The 24,320-nt window shown below is 36.3% G+C and overlaps 1 protein-coding gene across 1 annotated transcript in view; it reads right to left on the bottom strand.

Moving 5' to 3' along the window:
- calcrl2 (calcitonin receptor-like 2) overlaps positions 1-24,320 on the bottom strand; it is a 30,365-nt gene continuing 6,045 nt past the window's right edge. Inside the window, exons 2-13 of the mRNA XM_079848310.1 lie at positions 23,687-23,781; positions 19,289-19,454; positions 18,300-18,407; positions 15,358-15,470; positions 15,183-15,274; positions 11,537-11,660; positions 11,294-11,447; positions 10,303-10,363; positions 9,890-9,953; positions 6,233-6,451; positions 3,804-3,845; positions 1-2,056 (exon numbers count right to left, since the gene is read on the bottom strand). Of these exons, the coding sequence (XP_079704436.1) occupies positions 1,823-2,056; positions 3,804-3,845; positions 6,233-6,451; positions 9,890-9,953; positions 10,303-10,363; positions 11,294-11,447; positions 11,537-11,660; positions 15,183-15,274; positions 15,358-15,470; positions 18,300-18,407; positions 19,289-19,454; positions 23,687-23,740 (1,431 nt within the window). The 5' untranslated portion in view covers positions 23,741-23,781 and the 3' untranslated portion in view covers positions 1-1,822. The remainder of the gene's footprint in view (positions 2,057-3,803; positions 3,846-6,232; positions 6,452-9,889; positions 9,954-10,302; positions 10,364-11,293; positions 11,448-11,536; positions 11,661-15,182; positions 15,275-15,357; positions 15,471-18,299; positions 18,408-19,288; positions 19,455-23,686; positions 23,782-24,320) is intronic.

Below are 24,320 nucleotides of genomic sequence, written 5' to 3'. Positions count from 1 at the left end.
TAACAGGGTGGAACTTTTATTGAGTTTCACTGCAACACAAATATAGTGATAATCTAATATTAACAAGTCAAATGGAATGTTTTGTTTGCATTTTCCAAGAATCACAAAAAGCAAATGTGACACGACATCTTACAGGCTTTAACACAGAATAATAAAAACTCTCAAAGGGCTCATAAAGCAGATACATTCAGTGAAAACAAGTGCTTATATAAAAGCTTATTTACAACAATATGTTTTCCACATTCCACATTCCGGGGACAGACGTTGGTGTACTAGAAAGTACTTTTTTTGCAGCCATGAAGTAGCCTAATTACTTATTCGAAACAAGTACCTACTAAAGAGAGTATGCGATTCTGGATGCAGCACATGATCCCTAAAAATACAGTGGTACAGTTTGCTATAGTATCAGATGATAAGTCCACTAGGTAGTGCACATACTGTTCTGATGACGAAAATTAGGTCATATGGTCAACAGACGGAGCGGAACGCAGACAAGTGAACTATTCGCTTTGTTTAATATCCATTGGTTTTTCCATATTAACACATGCGCATTTAGATTAAAATATAAATCTGTGAATAGTTTCGACTGAATAAATCTCGCTAAAAGCAACTTTAAATTTTTAAAAACTTTAAATGAAAAGTTTAAATGTACAAATACAATGTGATACCAATAAATGTATTAATAATCCATAACAAACATGAAAAACTCTTTCACTAGTCATACATCACATCACAGAAGTAAAATGTGATGTGATATTAGTGCATAAATAACTAACAGGGAACGGTCTGAGCAAATGTTCTTCCAATAACGTTAATAGAATGTTCGTTCAAAGTTATTTGGTCTTTAATAATGTTCTTTCAAACGTTTGCACAGAGAACATTCAAACGTAATGTTCCCAACGGAACGTTCCCTTAATCATCCTTCCCTCGCACTTTGTAACACATCTTTCCCTCGTGGGTCGAAATGACCCGAAACCCTAAAATTATACAAAAAAATAATAATTTTCAGAAAGCTTATTTCATTTCATTTTGATAATATTTTATCTATTATTTAATGCAATTTTGGAGATTTTTTTGTTATTTTTTATTTTATTTACCTTTAAATTACTAGATTTGATCAATAAGTAATAATAAAAAAATGTAATTTAAGCACATTCCTCACATTCTTTCAACTTAAATTCAAAATAACTCACAATTTCATGCATAACCCTTTTAATCCAGCTCAAAATATCTTATATTGTGTGTCTTTGCTGACCTCCCGAAAAATAATAATATAAGATGATATTTCATGACTCTAGATAGCCTTATAGCTCTATATGAGTAAATGAGCTGTTCCGCTGGGTCCTAAAGTCAGTTTCTCTTCAGTCTGCATTCAGATACACATGTAGACATTATACAATCATTTTTTGGTAAAGTTTTATCCTTTTTAGTTAGAATTTTGAGCATTTTTACGTTTTTGTATGTGTACTGAAGCATTCCTCCATTCCATTCATTCCTAAGGGGGTCAAATTGACCCGCGAGGGAAGGATTTGTTACTTTTTAAAATTTCAACCACAAAACTAAACAAACATTTTTTTTGTGTGTGTATTTGTGGTTTAAGTGCGACAAAAGTCCTAGACCACTCTGATGAACACTCAATTTTAAAAAAAAATCTATTAAAAAAATACGTTTTGTGTCAAAATTACCCGAGGGAAGGATGAAGGTAACATTCGCATAACAAAGAAATTTCTTTGTGTGAAAACGTTCAGAAATAAGGTTTTCATGACTTGTGTTGTGTGTGTTTGGTTTCAGGGAATCTGAACGGGATCTTTTCTGATGAAGCTCATATCTCAGTCGACTGGAGCACTTCTCCGCTGATCTCGGGCTCGGGGTTTGGGCAGGGTTTGCCGTTGCTCTGGCCGTTGAGTGTGTGTGTGTCGAGGCTGATGTTGACCCGGCTGGTCTCGGTGATGGAGGAGTTGGTGTGATAGTTAGAGTGAGAGTCTGTGGTCACCAAACGCCTTCGCCTCCACTGACCGCGATACTGAGCGAACTTACGCCGGAGAGCCGACTGCACCTGCAGGACCAACACACACACTCAGACAGTATATTTACTGCATTATACATTTCCATATATAAGAAAATATCCAGCAACATAAGAAGAAATATCATGATTTGATAAATCACAACTATGACATACTAAGCCATAGCTACCAGATAAAAAAAGGCAAAATTAGGACATTTCAAGTCAATTATGAGATGCTAAGTCATAATCATGAGATGAAAAGTCGACAGTCATAATTATGGCATACTAAATCGAAATTATAACTTTAAAAATCATTTATGAGATCAGGAAAAAAGTCGAGAAATGACAAATGTTGAAATCATGATATAGAAAGGCAGTAATTTTGTTTTGTCTCATAATTTCGCCTTTCGTCTTTTTTAATCTCCTAATTTAGATTTTTTTTTTATCTCATAATTTTGACAGTATGCCATAATGTTGGTTTTTAATGTCATAATTTTGTCTTTTTAATCTCATAATTTTGGATTATTTTATCTCATAATTTTTGCTTTTTAATCTCATAATTTTAAATATTTTAATGTCATAATGTCATCTTTTTTAATCTTAATTTATCTCATTTTTTAAATGTTTAATCTCATAATTATGATTTAGTATGTCATAATTTAGTCTTTTTAATCTTACAATTTTGACTTTTTAATGTCATAGTTTCGATTTTTCCTCATAATTATGACTTAGTATGTCATAGTTTAGACTTTTTAATGTCATAAATTTTGGCCTCATATAGTCTGTTTGTGATGCTACTTTTCTTTCTTTCTTTCTTTCTTTCTTTCTTTCTTTCTTTCTGAATGGAACACCAGAACATGTTGAATGTGTAGAAATAATGAGATACTAAGTCATAATTATGGCGAACTAAATCGAAATTATAACTTTAAAAATCAATTATGAGATTAAAAAGTCTAAATCATGACAAAAAAGTCACAAAATTACAAAATCATGACAAAAAGTAAAAAAAAAAAAAAAAAAAAAAAGTTGAAATTTAAAATCTAGAAAGTCATGATTTTTTACTGGTCTTATAAAGACTGGTCTTTTTTTTTATCTCATAATTAAAGATTTTAATCTAATAATTTTGACTGTATGCCATAATGTTGTCTTTTTAATCTCATAATTTGGATTTTTATCTCATACTGTTATTTTGACTTTTTAATCTCACAATTATGACGTAGTATGTCATAATCTTGGCTTTTTTTAATGTCATAATTTTGACTTTTTATCTCATAATTTCATCTTTTTAAATGACTTATCTCATATTTAAAAAAAAAATTCTTCTCATAATTTTAATTTTTTAAATCTCATTTCGATTTAGTATGTCATAATTTGGCATTTTAATGTCATAATTTTGAGTCTCAATATTTTAAATATTTCAATCTCATGTCAACTTTATGTCAATAATGTCAACTTTTTTAATCTTATTTTGCCTTTTTTTCCACATATTTTCAATCTCATAATTATGACTTAGTATGTCACAATTTTGACTTTTTAATCTCATATTTTCATTTGATTCTGCTCAAATAATTACAAAGAAAAAGGTAAAAATCGCAGTTGATTTTGGGTTTATTGGTCATGCATTACTGCACGCTTTCTCTGATGGTGTTTGTTCATCGGGGTTATTGCATGCAGAACATTCACTCCATTTACATACTGGATACTTTCTTTTATAGATCTACAATCCTCAGGAGTTCATGTTTATCTAAAGTGCTTTAATAAAGAGTAATGAGGTTAATTAATGAGGTTTAAACAGTACCTCTCCATTACAGAAGCAAAAGATCACGGCCACCAGGAAACCCTGCAGAGAGACACAAACACAGGGTTATAAATGTTCAATAAAACTTACACCATCAGAAACATTTTAGCTACTTAAAATAAAATAAACCTCAAATAAAATTGACATAAAAAAATTAAACCTAGTTACCAAAGCAACTTGTCTTATTTTTGTACTAAAACTGAAATGAAAAATTTATAAAAACTATAAAGACATGCATCAAAAAATAAAAATATTATGATTATTATAAAGACTAAAAAACTAACTATAAAAATCTAAACTAATTAAAAATAATAATTTATTTATAAAGCACAATAAAAACAACGGTGGTTCACCATTGTGCTGAAAAATATTTATTAAAAAAAACAGAACATAAAACAATATGACAATAAGACACAAATACAAAATTAATATTTAGAAAAAAAAAAACATTTGAAACTCAGCAATTATAAGCCTTCTCGAAGAGATAAAAAACATTACTATGATACTAACATAACACTTCTGTACACGTCTCAAATAAATGTATCTGTTTAATAATAGACTTTAAATAGAATAAAAGGCGTTTTTGTGCTGGTGATGTTAAAAACACACTCGAAGGGGCTTACGGAGGCATTTTTTTAAATTAGTCACACGGTCACACTTTACAATAAATTTCATTAGTTAACATTAGGTAATGTATTAACTAACATCAACTAACAATGAGCAATACATTTGTCACTGTATTTATTAATCTTTGTTAATATTAGTTAATACAAATACAGCTGTTCATTGTTAGTTCACAGTGCATTAACTAATCTTAACAAATACAACCTTTGATTTTAATAACGTATTAGTAAATGTTGAAATTGGTATTAACCAAGATTAAAGGTACAATATGTAAGAATTTTGTATCCAAATATCCAAAAACCACTTGCACAGTGTTATATGTGTCTTTTAATTGTGTACTTACATTATCCTAAATGTTTCCAAGAATTTGTAAATTCATAGAAATTCACAATTTTAAATAGTGCTGTTTCTGTCGCCTGTCAATGACTGTAATATCCACGTTATCCCTGGTTTCCGCTCGTATTGCCGTAGTAACCATGGCGACAGACGTGGACAACTGCATTACGTCTAGCGGCGCGCTCACGCTGTTGTTGTTTCTTTCGTTCAATCATTATGGATCATGGCAAGCAGACTTTGGGACAAAAGGAGAACTAAAACGAGGATCAATATCAGCGTGGCGTTTTCGAGAAGCTGAGAGCTAGCGTCCGCGGCTAACTTCCACTTGACAGAGACGCGCAAATATAGAGGTGAGAAAATGTACATAAAACTAATCAATGTTATATAGACCTTTTGTAGCTCCGCCCCTTTTCAGAGCTGTGCTCGCTCACTGCTAGTCTCATACAGACAAACTCACACACAGAATAACATTATAACTTAAACACACTCAAATGCAGTTTAGTGTGATAGTGTAGAGCGAGTGAAACAGCGCTGCGTTCCCTCACAAGTTTCATTCGTCTAATAAACTGACCCGTGTGAGTATTATTCAGCACTTGCGGGTAAGTTAGTTCGGTAGGATTAAATGTCCTCATTCCTTTATATCCGCGGGACTCGCGTGTGGCGCTGAGATCTGTCTCTCATTAGCACTCGCGCCGCTTCATCCCACAGTCATGTTAAAAACATCAGTGTATTCACTCATCCATAAACATTATTAGATCCATCGGCATGGCGACAAGTTCCATATTCCGCTTATGCGTCATCAACCTACGCCTGTGTTATTGTAAGAGGTTAGCGACCCCTAGTGGCGAAAACAATTACATATTGTAGCTTTAATAAATGCTGTAGAAGTATTGTTCATTCTTAGTTCACGTTAACTAATGTAGTTAAATAATGTTAACTAATGAACCTTATTGTAAAGTGTTACCAGTTACATTAATAAAATGCTGATGCTGACATCCTTGTGGGTCATTTTACATGACATGTGTGACCCTGGACCACAAAACCAGTCACATGGATCAATTTTTTGAAATTTTTTGTAAGTTGAATAAATAATCTTTCCATTGATGTATGGGTTGATAGGACAATATTTGGCTGAGATACAACTATTGTAAATCTGGAATCTGAGGGTGCAAAACAATCGAAACATTGAGAAAATCTCCTTTAAAGTTGTTCATTTATGTTGGCGATTGTGCAGCATTCCCTCACACAAATACATGTTTTATATATTTACGGTAGGACATTTACAAAATATCTTCATGGAACATGATCTTTACTTAATATCCTCATGATTTTTGGCCCTAAAAGAAAAATGGATAATTTTGACCCATACAATGTATTGTTGGCTATTGCCACAGATAAACCCGTGCGACTCGAGACTGGTGACGTGATCCAGGGTCACACATTTGATTGATCCTGTAGGAATACGTCACCTGGTAATGCATTAAGCTGTTCATGAAGAGGTTGTAGATGGCCATAGAGATGTGTCCGCTGGGCTGCATTGGCATCAGTATGAACTGGGCTCCCAGTAGCGGGATCAGTATGATGGTGGCGCGCACCGCTTTCATGTACACACTGCTCTCCGTCTGGTGTGTGACCCTCAGTTTGGTGATCAACACCCGCACGATGTTGAGCAGGAAGAACAGGTTCACCTGAGAGACACACATAATTCTGTTCTTTCTCAGTGTTTTTGTCTTGTTTTCCAGTGCAAACGTGCTGGTGCTCTTCGTGTGTCAGTCAAAAATGAAATTTCAATGAAATTAATGCACTATATTTTAGTTCGATAATGTTTTTTTATTTAATATTTTGTATTTTTAGGGGATTTTATGGGACTGAATTATATTTACGCTGAATTTATAATCCATTTATTCACTTTTTGTAGCCTGGCAAGCCAGACCTACATCAAGATGTTAGGTCTGGCAACTTCCCTCTGCACGCAATAGGACAGCGCTTCAACCAACCAGAGCGTTTTCCCAACAGCGGAGCTAGTTGATAGATTCAACTTTTGCCATATCTGGCCGGCAAAACTATGAACACAACTTCCTTTTTTTAAGAATGACTTAAGTGCTGTTCTATGTTCTTTTCTCAAAGAAAAGCTTAACTCCAAGTCCTCCAGAGTCGCGGCCAAAGCCGATTCGAAAGACTGTTCTCCAGCAGCAGCTCTTCTTTGTTTTCAAGTAGCAGGGAACCGTCGCAACTCTATGTTAAACCCGCCCCGCCTACTCTATAGACCTTCTGTAGCCCCACACCTTTTCAGCGCTGCGCTCGTTGTCTTTTGACTTCCGGTCTGTATTTTCACAGTGATCTTGCGTATTTATGAATGAACGGCTCGTTTTAAAATCTTCCCGGTCTACTGATATTTGTTAAGACATCTGCTTTAAACATTACAATCCTCAGGATAACTTTCGTTAACTTTACATTAAGTAAATCCACTTCAAAAGCGAATTACTCCTGGACAGAAATGCCATAGAAATATACAGAGCGACCGCAAAAACAGAAGTTCAAAGACAATATTCTAAAGATGGCGGCGCCCTCGTTTCTCTGGCGCATAAGGTCTATACACGACGTGATTGGCCTGACCCAATTCAGGTTTTTGCAGCTAGAAAGTCAATGGAGAGTTGCTAGACTGCCCTGGCTGCAAAATACATTTTGCTGCCGCTAGGGTGCATCTAGATTTCTAGGCTACACTTTTTGAGCATAGACCATAGAACTTAAACTGTGGTAAATATTGAATGCTTTAGAGCGACAGACTGAAGTTTGATCTCTTTTTAAAGACGACACTTGGCAGATTATTGCTGAAGTGAAAAAAGTTTTAAAAAGTTAACTTAAAAAAAGTTACTGAATTTTACGTTTATTGTTATAAAAAAATTTGCAAAAATACTATTTAAAATTTTTATATGAGATATATATTTTCAAAAACATGTTTTACTCTAAAACTGAGAAAATCAAAGCGATACATCTTAACCAGTTGAGTTCCAAATTTGAGTTTGATATCTGAAAAACTGATCTTTCAGTGAGAGTGTGTTCGGCTGCAGTACCAAACGCTCATTCCAAACTCAGCTCATTAATTTCCAATGCGAGGAGTACAAGTATGACTATTCTTTTTCAGGACCATTTAACCTTTTCAAATCATGTCCAAAAATTTTTTTTTTTTTTTTTTTTTTTGTGTTCACATAGCAAGTGATAAAACCTTTACCAAGTTTTGTACCATTCCGATGAATAAAATAAATAAATAAAAATTGTAAAATTTTTAACTGAAGAGCACCAGAGCGTTACTTCAAGCTACATTTCCTTGAGAAGCAAAACAACTTCAGATATTAGGTCATGTTTACTGAGGAATGTATAAAAAATGAAGAGAGTTTATGCTTAAAACAAGAACAAATATCTGCCAGTGGGGTCAGAAAAATACATGATTTTAACAGACTTCCGTGTTACACATCAAAGAAGTTTTAATTGTAGGAGAAAATCGTTTATTTTAAGGGGGTTTTTTTCACTATTTTCATCTTCCAGGTTTAAAATCTTCATCGTGTCGAAGTCACAAGATGTGATGTTTTCTCAAGATGGTTTAAATATTTTAAAAAAGAACAAAATATACTTTAAAATAAGCTAAAACTCAAGATGTAAGCTGATGTCATATTTCTTATTTGAATTAATGTCATATTTACTTAAAGGGGTCATGAATTTAGAAATCAAATTTGACCAAATGGAACCTTTTTAATTTATCATTTAATTTATACTGTTAATTTACACTGCTGCCATAGTGCATTGATGACTCATCGGTGCCTCATGATTATTCATGAGACTGCGTGTCCTTATCCTATAAGAAGACGTCTCGCTTAATTATTCATGCAAAATTGTTTATATGTTTATGTGGTGTTTTTAATCTGCTTTAAGTCAAACCATGTGTAAGTTCATAAGTCGACAGCATTGCTGAGTATTTCCTCCTTAAAACTGCAGTGAACCAAAGACAGTCTCAAAAACACGCTTTGAAATCGCTGGTGTTTCTGACGTCACAAACTACCTTGTAACCAATCAGATCAATGTGTGATCGTCAACCAGTGGATCTCTGAGCTGAGTGAGTGAGTGAGTGGAGGCGGGGCTCATTTGCATATTCATAGAGCTGCGCATACTAAATGAGGCAAGGGCGTCAAGTTACATTCAAGATATTTTAAGGCATGAAGAATTTTTTTTTAAATGTATCATTTTGTTACTTTAATTATTAAAGATAATGGAGACTGCGTGTCCTTATCCTATGAGAAGACACCTTTACACATTAATTATTCATGAGGCTGCGTGTCCTTATCCTTTGAGAAGACACATAACTTAATTATTCATGAGGCTGCGTGTCCTTATCCTATGAAAAGACACCTTTACACATTAACTATTCATGGCAGCACGCGTTGATTTCCTATGACAGGCACTTCAAACACTGAGATCGCATACAGTAAGAGAGATGCATTAATGGATCAAATTTTGTTTTTGTTTTTGCTTTGCAAGATCAACAGATCTTGAAATCTCAAAAATGACTGGCCGAAATCATATTTAAATAACATATTTCAAATCAGAAACAAAATCTGACATGAACTGTCCCAATAGATGTTGATTCTTATGCTCAAATAGTGTTAAAAAAGCTTATTTTCCAGCCAATTTGCATTTGTGCAGTCATAAGAGCAGTTCTAATAAGTTTCCATTACAACCGGCGATGACTTTACCAATCAGTGATTGGCTCTTTTATTTAAAAGACGGGACTTATTCTGCCATATTGCGCATTGCAATTTCTCCCATTCATAGTAATATGAGCGCATTGTCTTTGTAGATAAAATCTTTGGAACTGACTGGTGGTTTTGTGACCCATTATATATTTAAAGTGAAAAATTTAAATTTTTCTGACTCCACTAACAGAATTGTTTTCTTGTTTTAGGCATAAACTTGATGTGTTTTTTCAGAAATCAAGACTTAAAATCTCAAGCAGATTGCTTCCCAAGTAAACGGATCTAGATTTAAGAATGTTTAGATATTTGTACTGAAAAAAGAAGACAGAAACTCTGAGGAAGAAGGTAATGTTTTGAGATGATGTTGATGAAGCTCACCAGCAGAGCGACGTGTATCGGGCCGTTTGTGATGTACAGCAGGTCTGTGTTCATGGCCCAACACCTGTCAAACACACAACGTCACTGCGATTAAACATTTAAAGGGTTAGTTTGGCCAAAAATGAAAATTCTGTCATCATGCACTCATCCTCAAGTTGTTCTAAACCTGTATGAATGTCTTTCTTCTGTAGAAGGTGTTGGTAACCAAATATTTGCTGGTATCCATTGAAAAAAATATATGGAAGTCAATGGGGAACATCTAAGGGACGTAACATTTATGGGGGCTCGTCCGGGATATAATCAATTTGATTCCTCACGGATATAAATGTTATGTGTGTGTATATACGTATATATATATATCTATATATATATCTTTATGCTGGTTAATTTGAAGTGTTAAATCTCAGGTTTACCTGTCATCGTGGAAGAGCAGACGTGCCACAGCGTACATGACAGCAGGGATCACTGGGAAACCTGTAGGAATAACGCTTTCTTTAAACGAGTTGTTTGACGAACGTCGTCCTCTAGATCTAGAGCATTGAGAAAATCTACAGTAATCATTGTCAAGTTATTTAACAAAGTCTAGTTAACAATATATTCATTATTATTATTCTGTGAACAATAAGTGAATCGAATGAATGAATGAATGATTCAACGACTTACTCATTTAGAGGTTTACCGCCCCCTACTGGAAGTTTTAGTTTCTTATTTGAAGTATCACTTCATTAAAAAAATTATTTATATTTTGGGTATAGTTTGCCCAAAATTTTTTATTCTGTTTATTTCCATTTACTCACTCTCGTGTCGTCTCGAACCTGTATGACTTTCTGTCTTTTGCGGAACATAAAAGAAAATATTTTGAGGAATGTTGGTCACCAAACTGTTTTGATCTGAATACCAATTCAGACGCAGCTTATGAAAAAATCATGGCCATTGTAGCCTTAAAGTTTATGTGTAATATATTCTATGTTAAAACAATTAAAATATTTCTGTCTATAGCTATTTGGTGCTTTTCTCATTTAAAGGTGTATTGTGTAATATTTAGGAGGATCTGTTGACAGAAATGCAATATCATATACATAAATATATATATACATCATGATTACTGTGCTTTGTGTGTTCTATATTCTAGGACTTTTATTTTGAAATGTATCTTCTTTTTACACAAGGGGCTAAGACAGGACAGGTGAGGGTAATTAATCACTATGGGAACAAACAAAGGCAAACAGGAACAAACTACAGGAAGTGAATAGAGGATCAGAAATTATACTTCAAAATAAAAGTCCTAGAACACACAAAACACAGGGGAAATCTTAACAAATGTATACACACACATACACACAGGTCAAAGATGTATTGATGTTGATTTGTAAAGGGCGATCCGGGCTTGTGTTCGGTACGTACCCCAGCCGAGGACGTAGTACCAGCCCAGCTGCTGCTCGCCCACAAACACGGCCACGATGATGAGCGTGTGCAGGTAGATGCCCTCACACAACATCCAGAAGAAATTGGAGCATGAGGTATATTGAATGAGAGTCGCCAGGATCTTACAGCCTATCTGAAACACACACATAAAATGGCAAAGGAGCCCTAAATGTGCCAAACCCCTTTCCAAAAAAATTAATTAAATAAATAATGTGGACTTACAGAGTCTGTTCTGGTCTGCGGGTCGCCGCTGATGAAGTAGAACCAGCCGATGGTGGCGAAGGAGTTCAGGATGAAGGATGCGAACATGTTTTTATGAAGAGTGATGCGCTGACAGCTCAAACACCTGCACAAACACCAAGCATTCGTTCCTTATACAGTAGGTGAGGTATAAGCCTTTTCAAACATACAGAAAGGGGTCATGACATGTTTTATTTTAATTTATTTTAATATGTTCCTTGAGTTTAACTTATTGGGCCCTATTTTAACGATCTGAAACGCAAGTATCAAGCACGAAACGCAAGTAACTTTGTGGGCGGATCTCGGGCGCTGTTGCTATTATACCGGCGGGATAAATTACTCTTTTTTTGCCCGACGCAAATCTAAAATGTGTTGGTCTTAAGTAGCTTCATTACTCATAGGTGTGGTTTGGGCGTAACGTGAAATAAACCAATCAGAGCGACATCTCACATTCCCTTTAAGAGCAGGCGCGCTTGTTCTATGGCGGATTGCTATTATAACGGCGGATTTGCCAGGAGCGGTTCACAGCCGAGGAGACCGACGTTCTCGTCAGGGTCGTAAAACACAGAGAAGTGACACTGGGGATGGAGAAACACACCCAAATTAACTTTGGTTAAACAGGCGTATAAAAATGTGGGTAAATGTGTAAGCTAGATTTAAGCCTATTTTTCCACATCTTCATGGACACCACAATGATTTCCCTCGTGTGGTAATATTTTTCCTTGTAATAATGTATGGTTGCAAAAATGTCAACTGCTGCGTCTGTGTGTAGATGAGAGAAGCAAAGTGTATGCGCGTTGTGTACACGCTACATTGATTATGACCAAGCATGCGCCCTTAAAGCTACACTGTGTGATTTTTACCCCCATCTAGCTGTGAAATTGTATATGACTACCCAGTGAAAATTAGTTTCTGTTCCTCTCAATTCCGAGGGCGTTTAAACTCCTACGGTGGCCGTATTATTCCAAGATTAACATGGCTTCCAGTTATCACTTCGTCCATGACAATAATAAACAATACGTCTAAAATGAATAAAACTACAGGACAGATGTCAGGAGGTAAACGTCACCCTTGGAATCGGCTATCCCAGCATAATCAGATTAGGCTAACGTTACAATGTGTACAAAGTAAAAGCAATTAAAAATAACTAAAATTTACAGTGTCCTTTTTTTTATATAGCTTAAAAAAGTGCGCCTTTAAAACTATTCATCACCTGTGATCCGTCGCAGCACAGATTTATGTTACAAGGTAAACAATACTTTTTCACCATTGACGCGAGGATGAAGTTATACTAGAGGTCGTTCTGGCGTTATGCACAACCATGCTATGGTTAGACAAGCAACTATAAAACTTCGAATTTACACAAATTAATAACAGGCTGAATTACCTGTCGAGAAGAAAGCAGCTAGGCAACCTCGGCGTCCGTTTTAAAATCTTTGCTCCTCATGAGCTCTTTCCATCTGGGAAAAGTTACTCCAATATTGACTATGGTCTTGCTGATTTGTCTGTCGCGTTGACGTTTTAATTCTCTCTTTCAAATGTGAGTATGCACGCACGCGCACACACACACACACACACACCACACTATCTTTCAAATCTGCCGGCACTCGCGAGCTCGCGAGTAATCTCCCCCTCGCATTAGTCACGGTGTCACTGAGTGAAAAACGCAAAAGGCGAAGCTTGAATTTACAGGTATGTCCCTCTTTGGCTAATGTAGTTTCAAGATGGAGGGGCAACATGGCGACCGGCATTCGAACCCCTCACCCGTATGTACTTTCAATGGCAGATTATAAACTTAAGAGAATACTTTATTACTTGAAAGAAGTAAATATATATTAATGAGCACATATATTTTTGAAAGAACTAAGTGTTTTTTGCTAAGAATCAACTAAAAAAGTTACACAGTGTAGCTTTAAAATAGCATCTGAATAACATGCACAATTGTTTTCTGAAACTGCAAAATAGCACCAGGGAACGTTTGGTCCAGAACACGCCTCCTCTTTTCACTGAACCGCCCCCGGGAGCACAAGTTCATTTCCTGATTTACCGACGTGCGTCTGTGGAGGGAAAAGTCCGCTGTGCGCGGGTGAGAAATAGGAATGATACATGTGTCGGTGTACAAAGTCAATTGCGCTGGGTGCAAGATAGGGCCCATAGTGTAAATAAAGTTTTATGCGCAAATAAATGCCAATTTACAACCTTCATACCGTCTGAAATTATCAGTTTTTAATGCGCAGCTCCTTTAAGGCTTGTCAGTAAATGCCCACTGTTATGATTGGCTAACGTCAATGTATAGGAAACAGTCTCACTCGCTATTGAAAACATGATCCATTTACAGACGAAGCATTATGAATGATTTACTGAGGGTTTGTGATGCAGCTTCTGTCAGATTAATACAGTCTCTGCTTCATCTGTCAACAGAAGTTTCTCTGTCAACTCTCCATTACACTGTGTCTCAGTCAAACGCTCCCAACAAACATATAATCCTGCGATCTGGGACGCCATTAAAATAAACCATCCACATGTTTCTGATCTCCTGAAGTACAGAGACTCAAACCAGCCGTTTAAACTGGACAAACGTTCGTTCACTCTTTTATTTGTCCAGATGTTACAGACTCAAGCGTGTGGAGTCCGTCAGAAACTGAACACACATCTGTATTATTCATACATTGTTAATGGAATGTTTTTTTTCTTTTCTGAACAGATGTTCTTCTAACATTTTGTTAAATGTAACTTTTTTCAGAACGTTTAAAAGTAACATTCCAATAATGTTTGAAAAATGATGAAATGAAATGTTCCCTTAAAGGGGTGGTATAATGCCCTTTTCACAAGATGTAAAATAAGTCTCTGATGTCCCCAGAGTGTGTGTGTGAAGTTTTAGCTCAAAATACCCCACGGATATTTTTATATAGCATGTTAAAATTGTCAGTTTTTGAGGGTGAGCAAAAACACACCGTTTTGTGTGTGTCCCTTTAAATGCAAATGAGCTGCTGCTCCCGGCACAGTGGGCGGAGCTTCAACAGCTTGCACTCACACACACATGCACTGAAAATTTCAAAAACTTTTTGCCTTTTATGTTCAAACCAGAGTCAGACAATGATGGAGAGACTCGAGAAGAAGTGACAACATGTAGACAACATTTCTGAATGGTTAGTTGATGAATTTATGTAGTTTGTGTAGTTATCTTCTAGTCATTGATTAGCATATTCTGTCTTGATAATCTATAAATCGTGTTCAGGAGGCGGGGTTTATGTAAATTCTAGGGTTGGTGATGTCATTAACCCAGGAGGAATGTGGTGTAGTCTCTACCAGCCGTTTGTTGTAGTCCTTAAAAAGTGATTTCTGTAAAAGCAAATATCTCCCTTTGCTTTGAGCTTTGAGCGTTGTAACTTTGCAGATGTTGTTTATGCTCAAACAGCAACATTACACACTAACTAAAGTTAGAAAAGTCAAATCATGATCAACCACCCCTTTAATGTTCGTATAACCAAGAAAAAAGCATTTTTAGAACATTTTAAACCTGGACGTTCAGAGTAATAACGTTTTGGGAACATTAGCAAAATGTTCGTAGAATATATTATTGCTAGCTGGGAATCTAGTCTTGTGTGTGTTTGTTGTTCTAACGTACTTGAAGTAGGAGAAGATGCATATGGAAATGATGAGCGATATGATGGAGAGGACGTTTCCCACAATAGACAGATAGTAACCCGCGAGCGTAAACTGCAGGACAAACCAGAGACACAGATATTAGAAGACACACAGGATTATGAAATAACGATGTAATATTTAAACTGAAGCTTAACCTTGAGTTTCTGATTAGTGTAAGCAGAGCACTCAGTGTAATTGGACCAGATTCGGTGGCTTTCTGGGTGACGAAACCATTGACCATCTGAGTCACACACTTTGGTCACTTTTTCTAAATGAACAAAAGGCAAAGTGTGAAAAGACGTGTGTTTGTGTGCATCACAAGTTACCGTAGTCGAGTTACTCCATCAAAATAGTCTTTTAAAGTAATGCATTGCTTTTAAATTTACAAGAATATATCTGAGTTTCTTTTTCAGTAAGTAAAGTAACTTTAACATTTAAAGATGTTGAAAACATCTGCATTTCCTTCAGCCTGAGGTTTACTCATTTTACTTTTAGTGTGAAAGGAACTTCGCATTTGCAACAAAAAAAAAATTGAACTTTTTTTCATTTTAAAAAAGAGAAAAAAGTAACAAAAATAATGTGACACATTACTTTCCATAGAAAGTTACTAAGTAACGCAACTAGTTACTTTTTCTTGGAGTAACGCAATATTGTAATGCATTACTTTTAAAAGTAACTTTTAATGCATTACTTTTAAAAGTAACTTTTCCCAGCACAATAATTTCCATCACAATCAAAATTACTTTATTTTTGTAATTAAAACTGCCTTGAAAAGCATTTGAAATCTTTTTAATTACAATTAGTTTTGCTATCAATTAATGTAATGAAGTAAAAAAAAAATATAATAATATATATATATATATATATATATATATATATATATATATATATATATATATATATATATATATATATACACTCACCTAAAGGATGATTAGGAACACCATACTAATACTGTGTTTGACCCCCTTTCGCCTTCAGAACTGCCTTAATTCTACGTGGCATTGATTCAACAAGGTGCTGAAAGCATTCTTTAGAAATGTTGGCCCATATTGATAGGATAGCATCTTGCAGTTGATGGAGATTTGTGGGATGCACATCCAGGGCACGAAGCTCCCGTTCCACCACATCCCAAAGATGCTCTATTGGGTTGAGATCTGGTGACTGTGGGGGCCATTTTAGTACAGTGAACTCATTGTCATGTTCAAGAAACCAATTTGAAATGACTCGAGCTTTGTGACATGGTGCATTATCCTGCTGGAAGTAGCCATCAGAGGATGGGTACATGGTGGTCATAAAGGGATGGACATGGTCAGAAACAATGCTCAGGTAGGCCGTGGCATTTAAACGATGCCCAATTGGCACTAAGGGGCCTAAAGTGTGCCAAGAAAACATCCCCCACACCATTACACCACCACCACCAGCCTGCACAGTGGTAACAAGGCATGATGGATCCATGTTCTCATTCTGTTTACGCCAAATTCTGACTCTACCATCTGAATGTCTCAACAGAAATCGAGACTCATCAGACCAGGCAACATTTTTCCAGTCTTCAACTGTCCAATTTTGGTGAGCTTGTGCAAATTGTAGCCTCTTTTTCCTATTTGTAGTGAAGATGAGTGGTACCCGGTGGGGTCTTCTGCTGTTGTAGCCCATCCGCCTCAAGGTTGTGCGAGTTGTGGCTTCACAAATGCTTTGCTGCATACCTCGTTTGTAACGAGTGGTTATTTCAGTCAAAGTTGCTCTTCTATCAGCTTGAATCAGTCGGCCCATTCTCCTCTGACCTCTAGCATCAACAAGGCATTTTCACCCACAGGACTGCTGCATACTGGATGTTTTTCCCTTTTCACACCATTCTTTGTAAACCCTAGAAATGGTTGTGCGTGAAAATCCCAGTAACTGAGCAGATTGTGAAATACTCAGACCGGCCCGTCTGGCACCAACAACCATGCCACGCTCAAAATTGCTTAAATCACATTTCTTTCCCATTCTGACATTCAGTTTGGAGTTCAGGAGATTGTCTTGATCAGGACCACACCCCTAAATGCATTGAAGCAACTGCCATGTGATTGGTTGATTAGATAATTGCATTAATGAGAAATTGAACAGGTGTTCCTAATAATCCTTTAGGTGAGTGTATATATATATGTATATATATATATATATATATGTATATATATATATATATATATATATATATATATATATATATATATATATATATATATGTATGTATATATATATGAAGAGTTCAGATGTAAAAGCCTCTAAGTGCCATCTGAAATTTTCTTCTAGAATGATCATTTTTATCAAGCTTGTATATTTAAGTTCAGTAATTTCACTTAAATGACAATTCATAGGTAATTTTCATTGCCATTTAAGTGAAATTACTGAACTTAAATATACGAGCTTGATAAAAATGATCATTCTAGAAAATGTTTTCACTTAGATGCTTTTGCATCTGAACTCTTCATATTCTTATTGTGCAACTTAAATTTGAGCTTCAGTTTTGTCAAATTGTCAAATTTATATAAAAAAAATTCCCAACGTTTTTTTTTAAATGCTAAATCTTAAATTTTTCAAGGTTTAAATTACAAAAAAAAAAAAAAAAGAAGAAAATTAAAATTCCAGATTTTAAACATGGTCTCAGACTTTTGGAAACCAGATTTATTAATTTCTTGAGCATCAAATCATCATATTAGAGTGATTTCTGAAGGATCATGTGACACTGAAGACTGGAGTAATGATGCTGAACATTCAGCTTTGACCACAGGAATAAATTACACTTTACTATATATTCACATAGAGAACAGCTTTTTTACATTCTAATAATATTTCATAATTTTAACTGTATTTTTGATCAAATAAACGCAGCCTTGGTGAGCACAAGAGACTTCTTTCAAAAAGAAAAACTTTTGAACTGTAGTGTAAAATGTATTTGTGTGATAAAGAGGCTCTTCTGCTTGTGATGTGATGATTGAATGTAAGCTCAGTCTTGTTTGTAAAACTTGTATGAATATATGAATATGAATTTTAAAAAAATGTATAAAAAAATTTTTTTTGCATTATTGTGAGAGGAAATACGTCATCATCTCACCAGATGAATCAAAATCAAGGAAGTAGGAGGGGCAGTGCTGGTAGGCGGTGCCGGGGGCGGAGTCTCCCCAACAGAGCCACCCGTCCCAGGTGCGGTTACAGTACGGGCCTGCAGGGGGCGACACACACACACACACACTTTACACAACAACAACAGACATTATAGAGCTGCAAGCCAGTTCCATTACAGGTTCTTACAGAATCCATTATCCATTACAGAAACACAATTATGCACTATTCATGTTCATTAAGCCTTCATCAACTTCCCTCGATAAGATCGAACAAATCCATTATCATTTTAACTGAGCTTTAATACCATACAGGAACTGATTACATCATGACCAAATGTAGTATTTGACTGTGAAATGAGTGGTTGTTAGATGTTGCTATTTAAGTTTTGCATGGCTTCTTCATCTTTAGTTCTTCAGAAAATGTTAATGATTAATATTGATCTGCCACCATGCTCACCTTTTATTTACTGATTCCTTAAAGTCCCCCTGTAGTCAATCATTTTATCCCTTAAAACTCATCTTTGATCACCAAAATTACATATTTAAGCGTTTTCTCCTTGAAAAACATTCTTCATGCCTCATTTAGTATTCGCGGTTCTATGAATATGCAAATGAGCCCCGCCTCCACTCACTCACTCAGCTCAGAGATCCACTGGTTGACGATCACACGTTGATCTGATTGGTTACAAGGTAGTTTGTGACGTCAGAAACACCAGCGATTTCAAAGTGTGTTTTTGAGACTATCTTTGGTTCACTGCAGTTTTAAGGAGGAAATACTCAGCAATGGTGTCGACTTATGAATTTACACATGGTTTGTCTTAAAGCAGATTAAAAACACCACATAGACACATAAACAACATTAAAAGCTGGATTTTCACCACAGGGGGACTTTAATTCTATCCATTTTAACTTGTTTAATTATTTTGCAAATTGTCTTCTATGACTGTCCTTGATTTATGTGTGTCAGATCGACGCTCACCTGGGTCTCTGCGCGGAGGATCGTACATTATTTTGAGGTAACACTCAAACTGTGCGGAGAGGATCTGCTCACGGGACACGGTCAGATGATCAGGGGATTCTGGGATATCGTTCACCTCGTCTGATGACATCCTCGCCATTACGAGCACATCCTCGCACTGACACACCTGTGCTCGTATTAAACAGGAATATCAGACAATAAACAGGAATATCAGACATAATATCGTATTAAACAGGAATATTAGACATAATATCGTATTAAACAGGAATATCAGACATAATATCGTATTAAACAGGAATATTAGACATAATATCGTATTAAACAGGAATATCAGACATAATATCGTATTAAACAGGAATATCAGACATAATATCGTATTGAACAGGAATATCAGACAATAAACAGGAATATCAGACATAATATCGTATTAAACAGGAATATCGGACATATCGTATTAAACAGGAATACTGGACTTAATATCGTATTAAACAGGAATATCGGACATAATATCAGAGGTAAATCAAAGGTTAATGGACTGTAAACTAATATGAACAAACAAAAGTACAATTTTAAATAAACTAACAAACATTAATGTGGATTACAAATTACATATGGATGATGTGATTATTTAAATGACTTTTTAACAATAACTGATACTGTAGTGATAGTATAATTTTATAATGTTAAGTAATTTATTGTATGTTTTTAATAGATGCACCGATACTAAATTTCTCAGCCAATATAACCGATTATTCAGAATGATATCTGCGGATTTTCTTAAGGACACTAATGCTGTAAACTATACAGGGAATCCTCTCATTTGGTACATTACTATAATATTAAAGGTTAAAATTAACAACAGAGCCCATTATATTAAAATGCTATTTATTTTCATATATACTGTAATAATCACACTCACATAAAAGCTGAGATGTTTGTATGTAAGTCAGTTGCACATAAGGTAGTTTTCATAAACATGTCTTCATGACAAATGTATTCAAACACACATATATAATTAACAGTAAATAAGATGTTATGCTAAATGTGACGTTATATCATTCTTGTTGTGAATCATCAGACTCAGTCAGGTCCATTTGCAACAGTTTATTATTCAAAGTCAACAGGCAAGGGTCCAATACCGGCAAGAACAGCGTAGCAGGGCAGGCGAGGCGTAAAGAGAACCAGGCAAGGGGTCAGAGGCAGGCAGCAGACAATACAAGATCCAGGAATCAGGCAGAAGGTCAATGGGCAGGCAGCAGACAATCAAAGAGAGAGTTTCAGCAAGGGTCACAAACACAGGCAGGATAACTTTCTAGAAAACGCTCAGAGATGCACACAACAGTGAAACAAGACTTCGCACAGAGTGTGCTGTGAGTGTGGTTTATATAGGGCTGGGAATGAGTAACAGCTGTGTGTGATCATTACTCACAGGTGAAAATGGGATCAGTGCAAGAGTGAGGCATTGTGGGATTTGGAGTTCAAGAGATTCGGGTCAGTATTCGGGTGAGGGCACCCGTTGGCGGTTACTGAGAGAGATTGCGGGACTGGTAGTCGTGACAATTCTCAAGCTGTTTTACTGACATCTTTCCGCAGTTGAAACACTGATTGATGGATTACTTGAGACATGATTAATTTCAGGAAGTTGTTCTGAATTTTACAACATTCCTTCTGATGTACATTCAGGTTTATTTGCTGCTGTAACTAGTAGTAAAAAAGTAGTACAAAAATGTGCTGATTTTGTGTGTGTCCCTTTAAAGGTGATCTAAGTAACTTTTTTACCTTAACTGAACAGCTTCGGAGTCATTGGAATGGTTATATTGCTTATTTCGGGTTGAATGGTGGTCGTTTCGCACCCCCCTGGTGCCCGTGAGCGGAAAATACGCACTTGACGCCGCATCAGGAAGTATCGCGTGATATCAGGTCTCGCGATGTAAACAATTGCTTTACGGTCAAAAGAAATCTGCTAAAATACTGTCATTATTGCGCTCCCTCACGCTGTTTGAACCCGAATGAAGAAGACGTTTTAAAGAATGTCCCATCTGCTTTGATGTTGTTGATCTACTAGCCTCTGGTGTCCGAGAATCGCCAACGAGTTTTTACAACAGTGTTGCCAAATATCTATTCCGAAGCTGTGGGGGGAGCTTTACAGAGAAACCTGCGAGCAAAAAGCGAGAATACAGCGAAGAAATCCCGAAACTACTGAGCCCCGCTTTAAATGCAAATGAGCTGATGCTCCCTGCCCCCTTTCAAGAAGAAGGCGGAGCTTCAAGAGCTCACGCTCAAGCATACTGGTGTTGTGAAATATTCAGTTCCTGTGAAAAACTGTTCCAATGGGCGGAGCATACGTGCATATTCATGAGAAACTGTTCCAATGGGCGGAGCATACGTGCAAATTCATGAGAAACTGTTACAATGGGCAGAGCATCCATGCATGTTTATAAAAAACTGTTACAATGGGTGGAGCATACGTGCATATTCATGAAAAACTGTTACAATGGGCAGAGCATACGTGCATATTCATGAAAAACTGTTACAATGGGCGGAGCATACGTGCATATTCATGAAAAACTGTTACAATGGGCAGAGCATATGTGTATATTCATGAAAAACTGTTACAATGGGCGGAGCATACGTGCATATTCATGAGGAACTGTTACAATGGGCAGAGCATCCATGCATGTTTATAAAAAAACTGTTACAATGGGCGGAGCATACGTGCATATTCATGAAAAACTGTTACAATGGGCAGAGCATACGTGCATATTCATGAAAAACTGTTACAATGGGCGGAGCATACGTGCATATTCATGAAAAACTGTTACAATGGGCGGAGCATACGTGCATGTTCATAAAAACTGTTCCAATGGGCGGAGTATACGTGCATGTTCATGAAAAACTGTTCCAATGGGCGGAGTATACGTGCATATTCATGAAAAACTGTTACAATGGGCAGAGCATACGTGCATATTCATGAAAAACTGTTCTAATGGGCGGAGCATACGTGCATGTTCATAAAAACTGTTCCAATGGGTGGAGTATACGTGCATGTTCATGAAAAACTGTTCCAATGGGCGGAGCATACGTGCATGTTCATGAAAAACTGTTCATATTCATGAAAAACTGTTCCAATGGGCGGAGCATATGTGCATGTTCATAAAAACTGTTCCAATGGGTGGAGTATACGTGCATGTTCATGAAAAACTGTTCCAATGGGCGGAGCATACGTGCATGTTCATGAAAAACTGTTCATGTTCATGAAAAACTGTTCCAATGGGCGGAGCATACGTGCATATTCATAAAAAAAATGTTCCAATGGGCGGAGCATACGTGCATATTCATGAGAAACTGTTCCAATGGGCGGAGCATACGTGCATATTCATGAGAAACTGTTCCAATGGGCGGAGCATACGTGCAAATTCATAAAAAATTTTCCAATGGGCGGAGCATACGTACATATTCATAAAAAACTGTTCCAATGGGCGGAGCATACGTGCATGTTCATAAAAAACTGTTCCAATGGGCGGAGCATACGTGCATATTCATAAAAAAAATGTTCCAATGGGCGGAGCATACGTGCATATTCATGAGAAACTGTTCCAATGGGCGGAGCATACGTGCATATTCATGAGAAACTGTTCCAATGGGCGGAGCAAACGTGCATATTCATAAAAAATGTTCCAATGGGCGGAGCATACATGCATATTCATGAGAAACTGTTCCAATGGGCGGAGCATATGTGCATATTCATGAGAAACTGTTCCAATGGGCGGAGCATACGTGCATATTCATAAAAATGTTCCAATGGGCGGAGCATACATGCATATTCATGAGAAACTGTTCCAATGGGCGGAGCATACATGCATATTCATGAGAAACTGTTCCAATGGGCGGAGCATACGTGCATATTCATGAGAAACTGTTCCAATGGGCGGAGCATACGTGCATTTTCATGAAAAACTGTTACAATGGGCGGAGCATACGTGCATATTCATGAATATTCATGTATGCTCCGCCCATTGTAACAGTTTTTTACAGGAACTGGAATATTACACAACACAGGCGGCAACAACAAAAAAGTAGGCGATATTCAAGTAGGCGATTTTTATCTAGGAAACTCGTATTTACGATAATTCTGATAGCATGTGAGCGCAGCATCAGTAAAAACAGGCAGAGACAACACGAGACGTTTTCTTCACACACAGTACGAGTTGCAGTCTGACACGTTTTGATTGACAGGATATGATCATTGGCTGTTTTTAAAGTGCTGTATCAGTGCATCCCTAGTTTTGTGTTGTTTGTCTGGACTTTATAACAGTATTTAGCAAAAGTAGAACTAAAAAAAAAAGAAAAGATGAATAAACGCTGTATAAATATCTTGCTGATTGTTAAGTGGCGTACCTCTGTGTCCAGCAGCAGAATGAGCATCAGCAGGAGTGACGGGCTTCTTGTCATGATCTGACCCTCACACAGGGGGCGCTAGAGAGCATCTGTGTCTGTGGTGAAAGACAAACTTCTGCATTTTACAACATAATTCTGCTTCAGCAATATTTGGTGCAGCAAACATAAAATAACAATAAATAACATTTGTGTTTTGTCTAGTGGAGTTTTTTGTGTTTTTTTTAGCTCCAGACCAGTTGACGCTTTAAAGTCTGAGAGGACGTCGATCTCAGTCTATAAACACAGAGGTCGAAGCCCTTTACAGGACAGACCATTAAAATCAAAACCAGGAAAGCAACAGCCATGTTCTGTGCTCTTCATCATGCAGACAGCATCAAAATAACCATTCACTGTGAAGCTAAAGCAACAATACATATTACATGATTAAATATCAAATGCATACTGACACAAGATGCTCATTTTGCCACGTTCACACAGAAACTCATTTATTTTGGTCATGTTTCTATACTGAACAACTACGGAAAAATATTGACACATTTATTAAAGATAATATATCCGTAACCTTTAAAGACATTATTTTTGGATACTTTGATTTTGACTCCACTAAATACAAAGCTTGCTTTGTGATAAATTT

This window comes from Squalius cephalus (genome assembly GCF_949319135.1).
Source record: "Squalius cephalus genome assembly, chromosome: 18".
NCBI lineage: Eukaryota > Metazoa > Chordata > Actinopteri > Cypriniformes > Leuciscidae > Squalius > Squalius cephalus.
The sequence above is the reverse complement of the archived record's forward strand: the minus strand, read 5'-3'. Positions and strand labels throughout refer to the sequence as shown.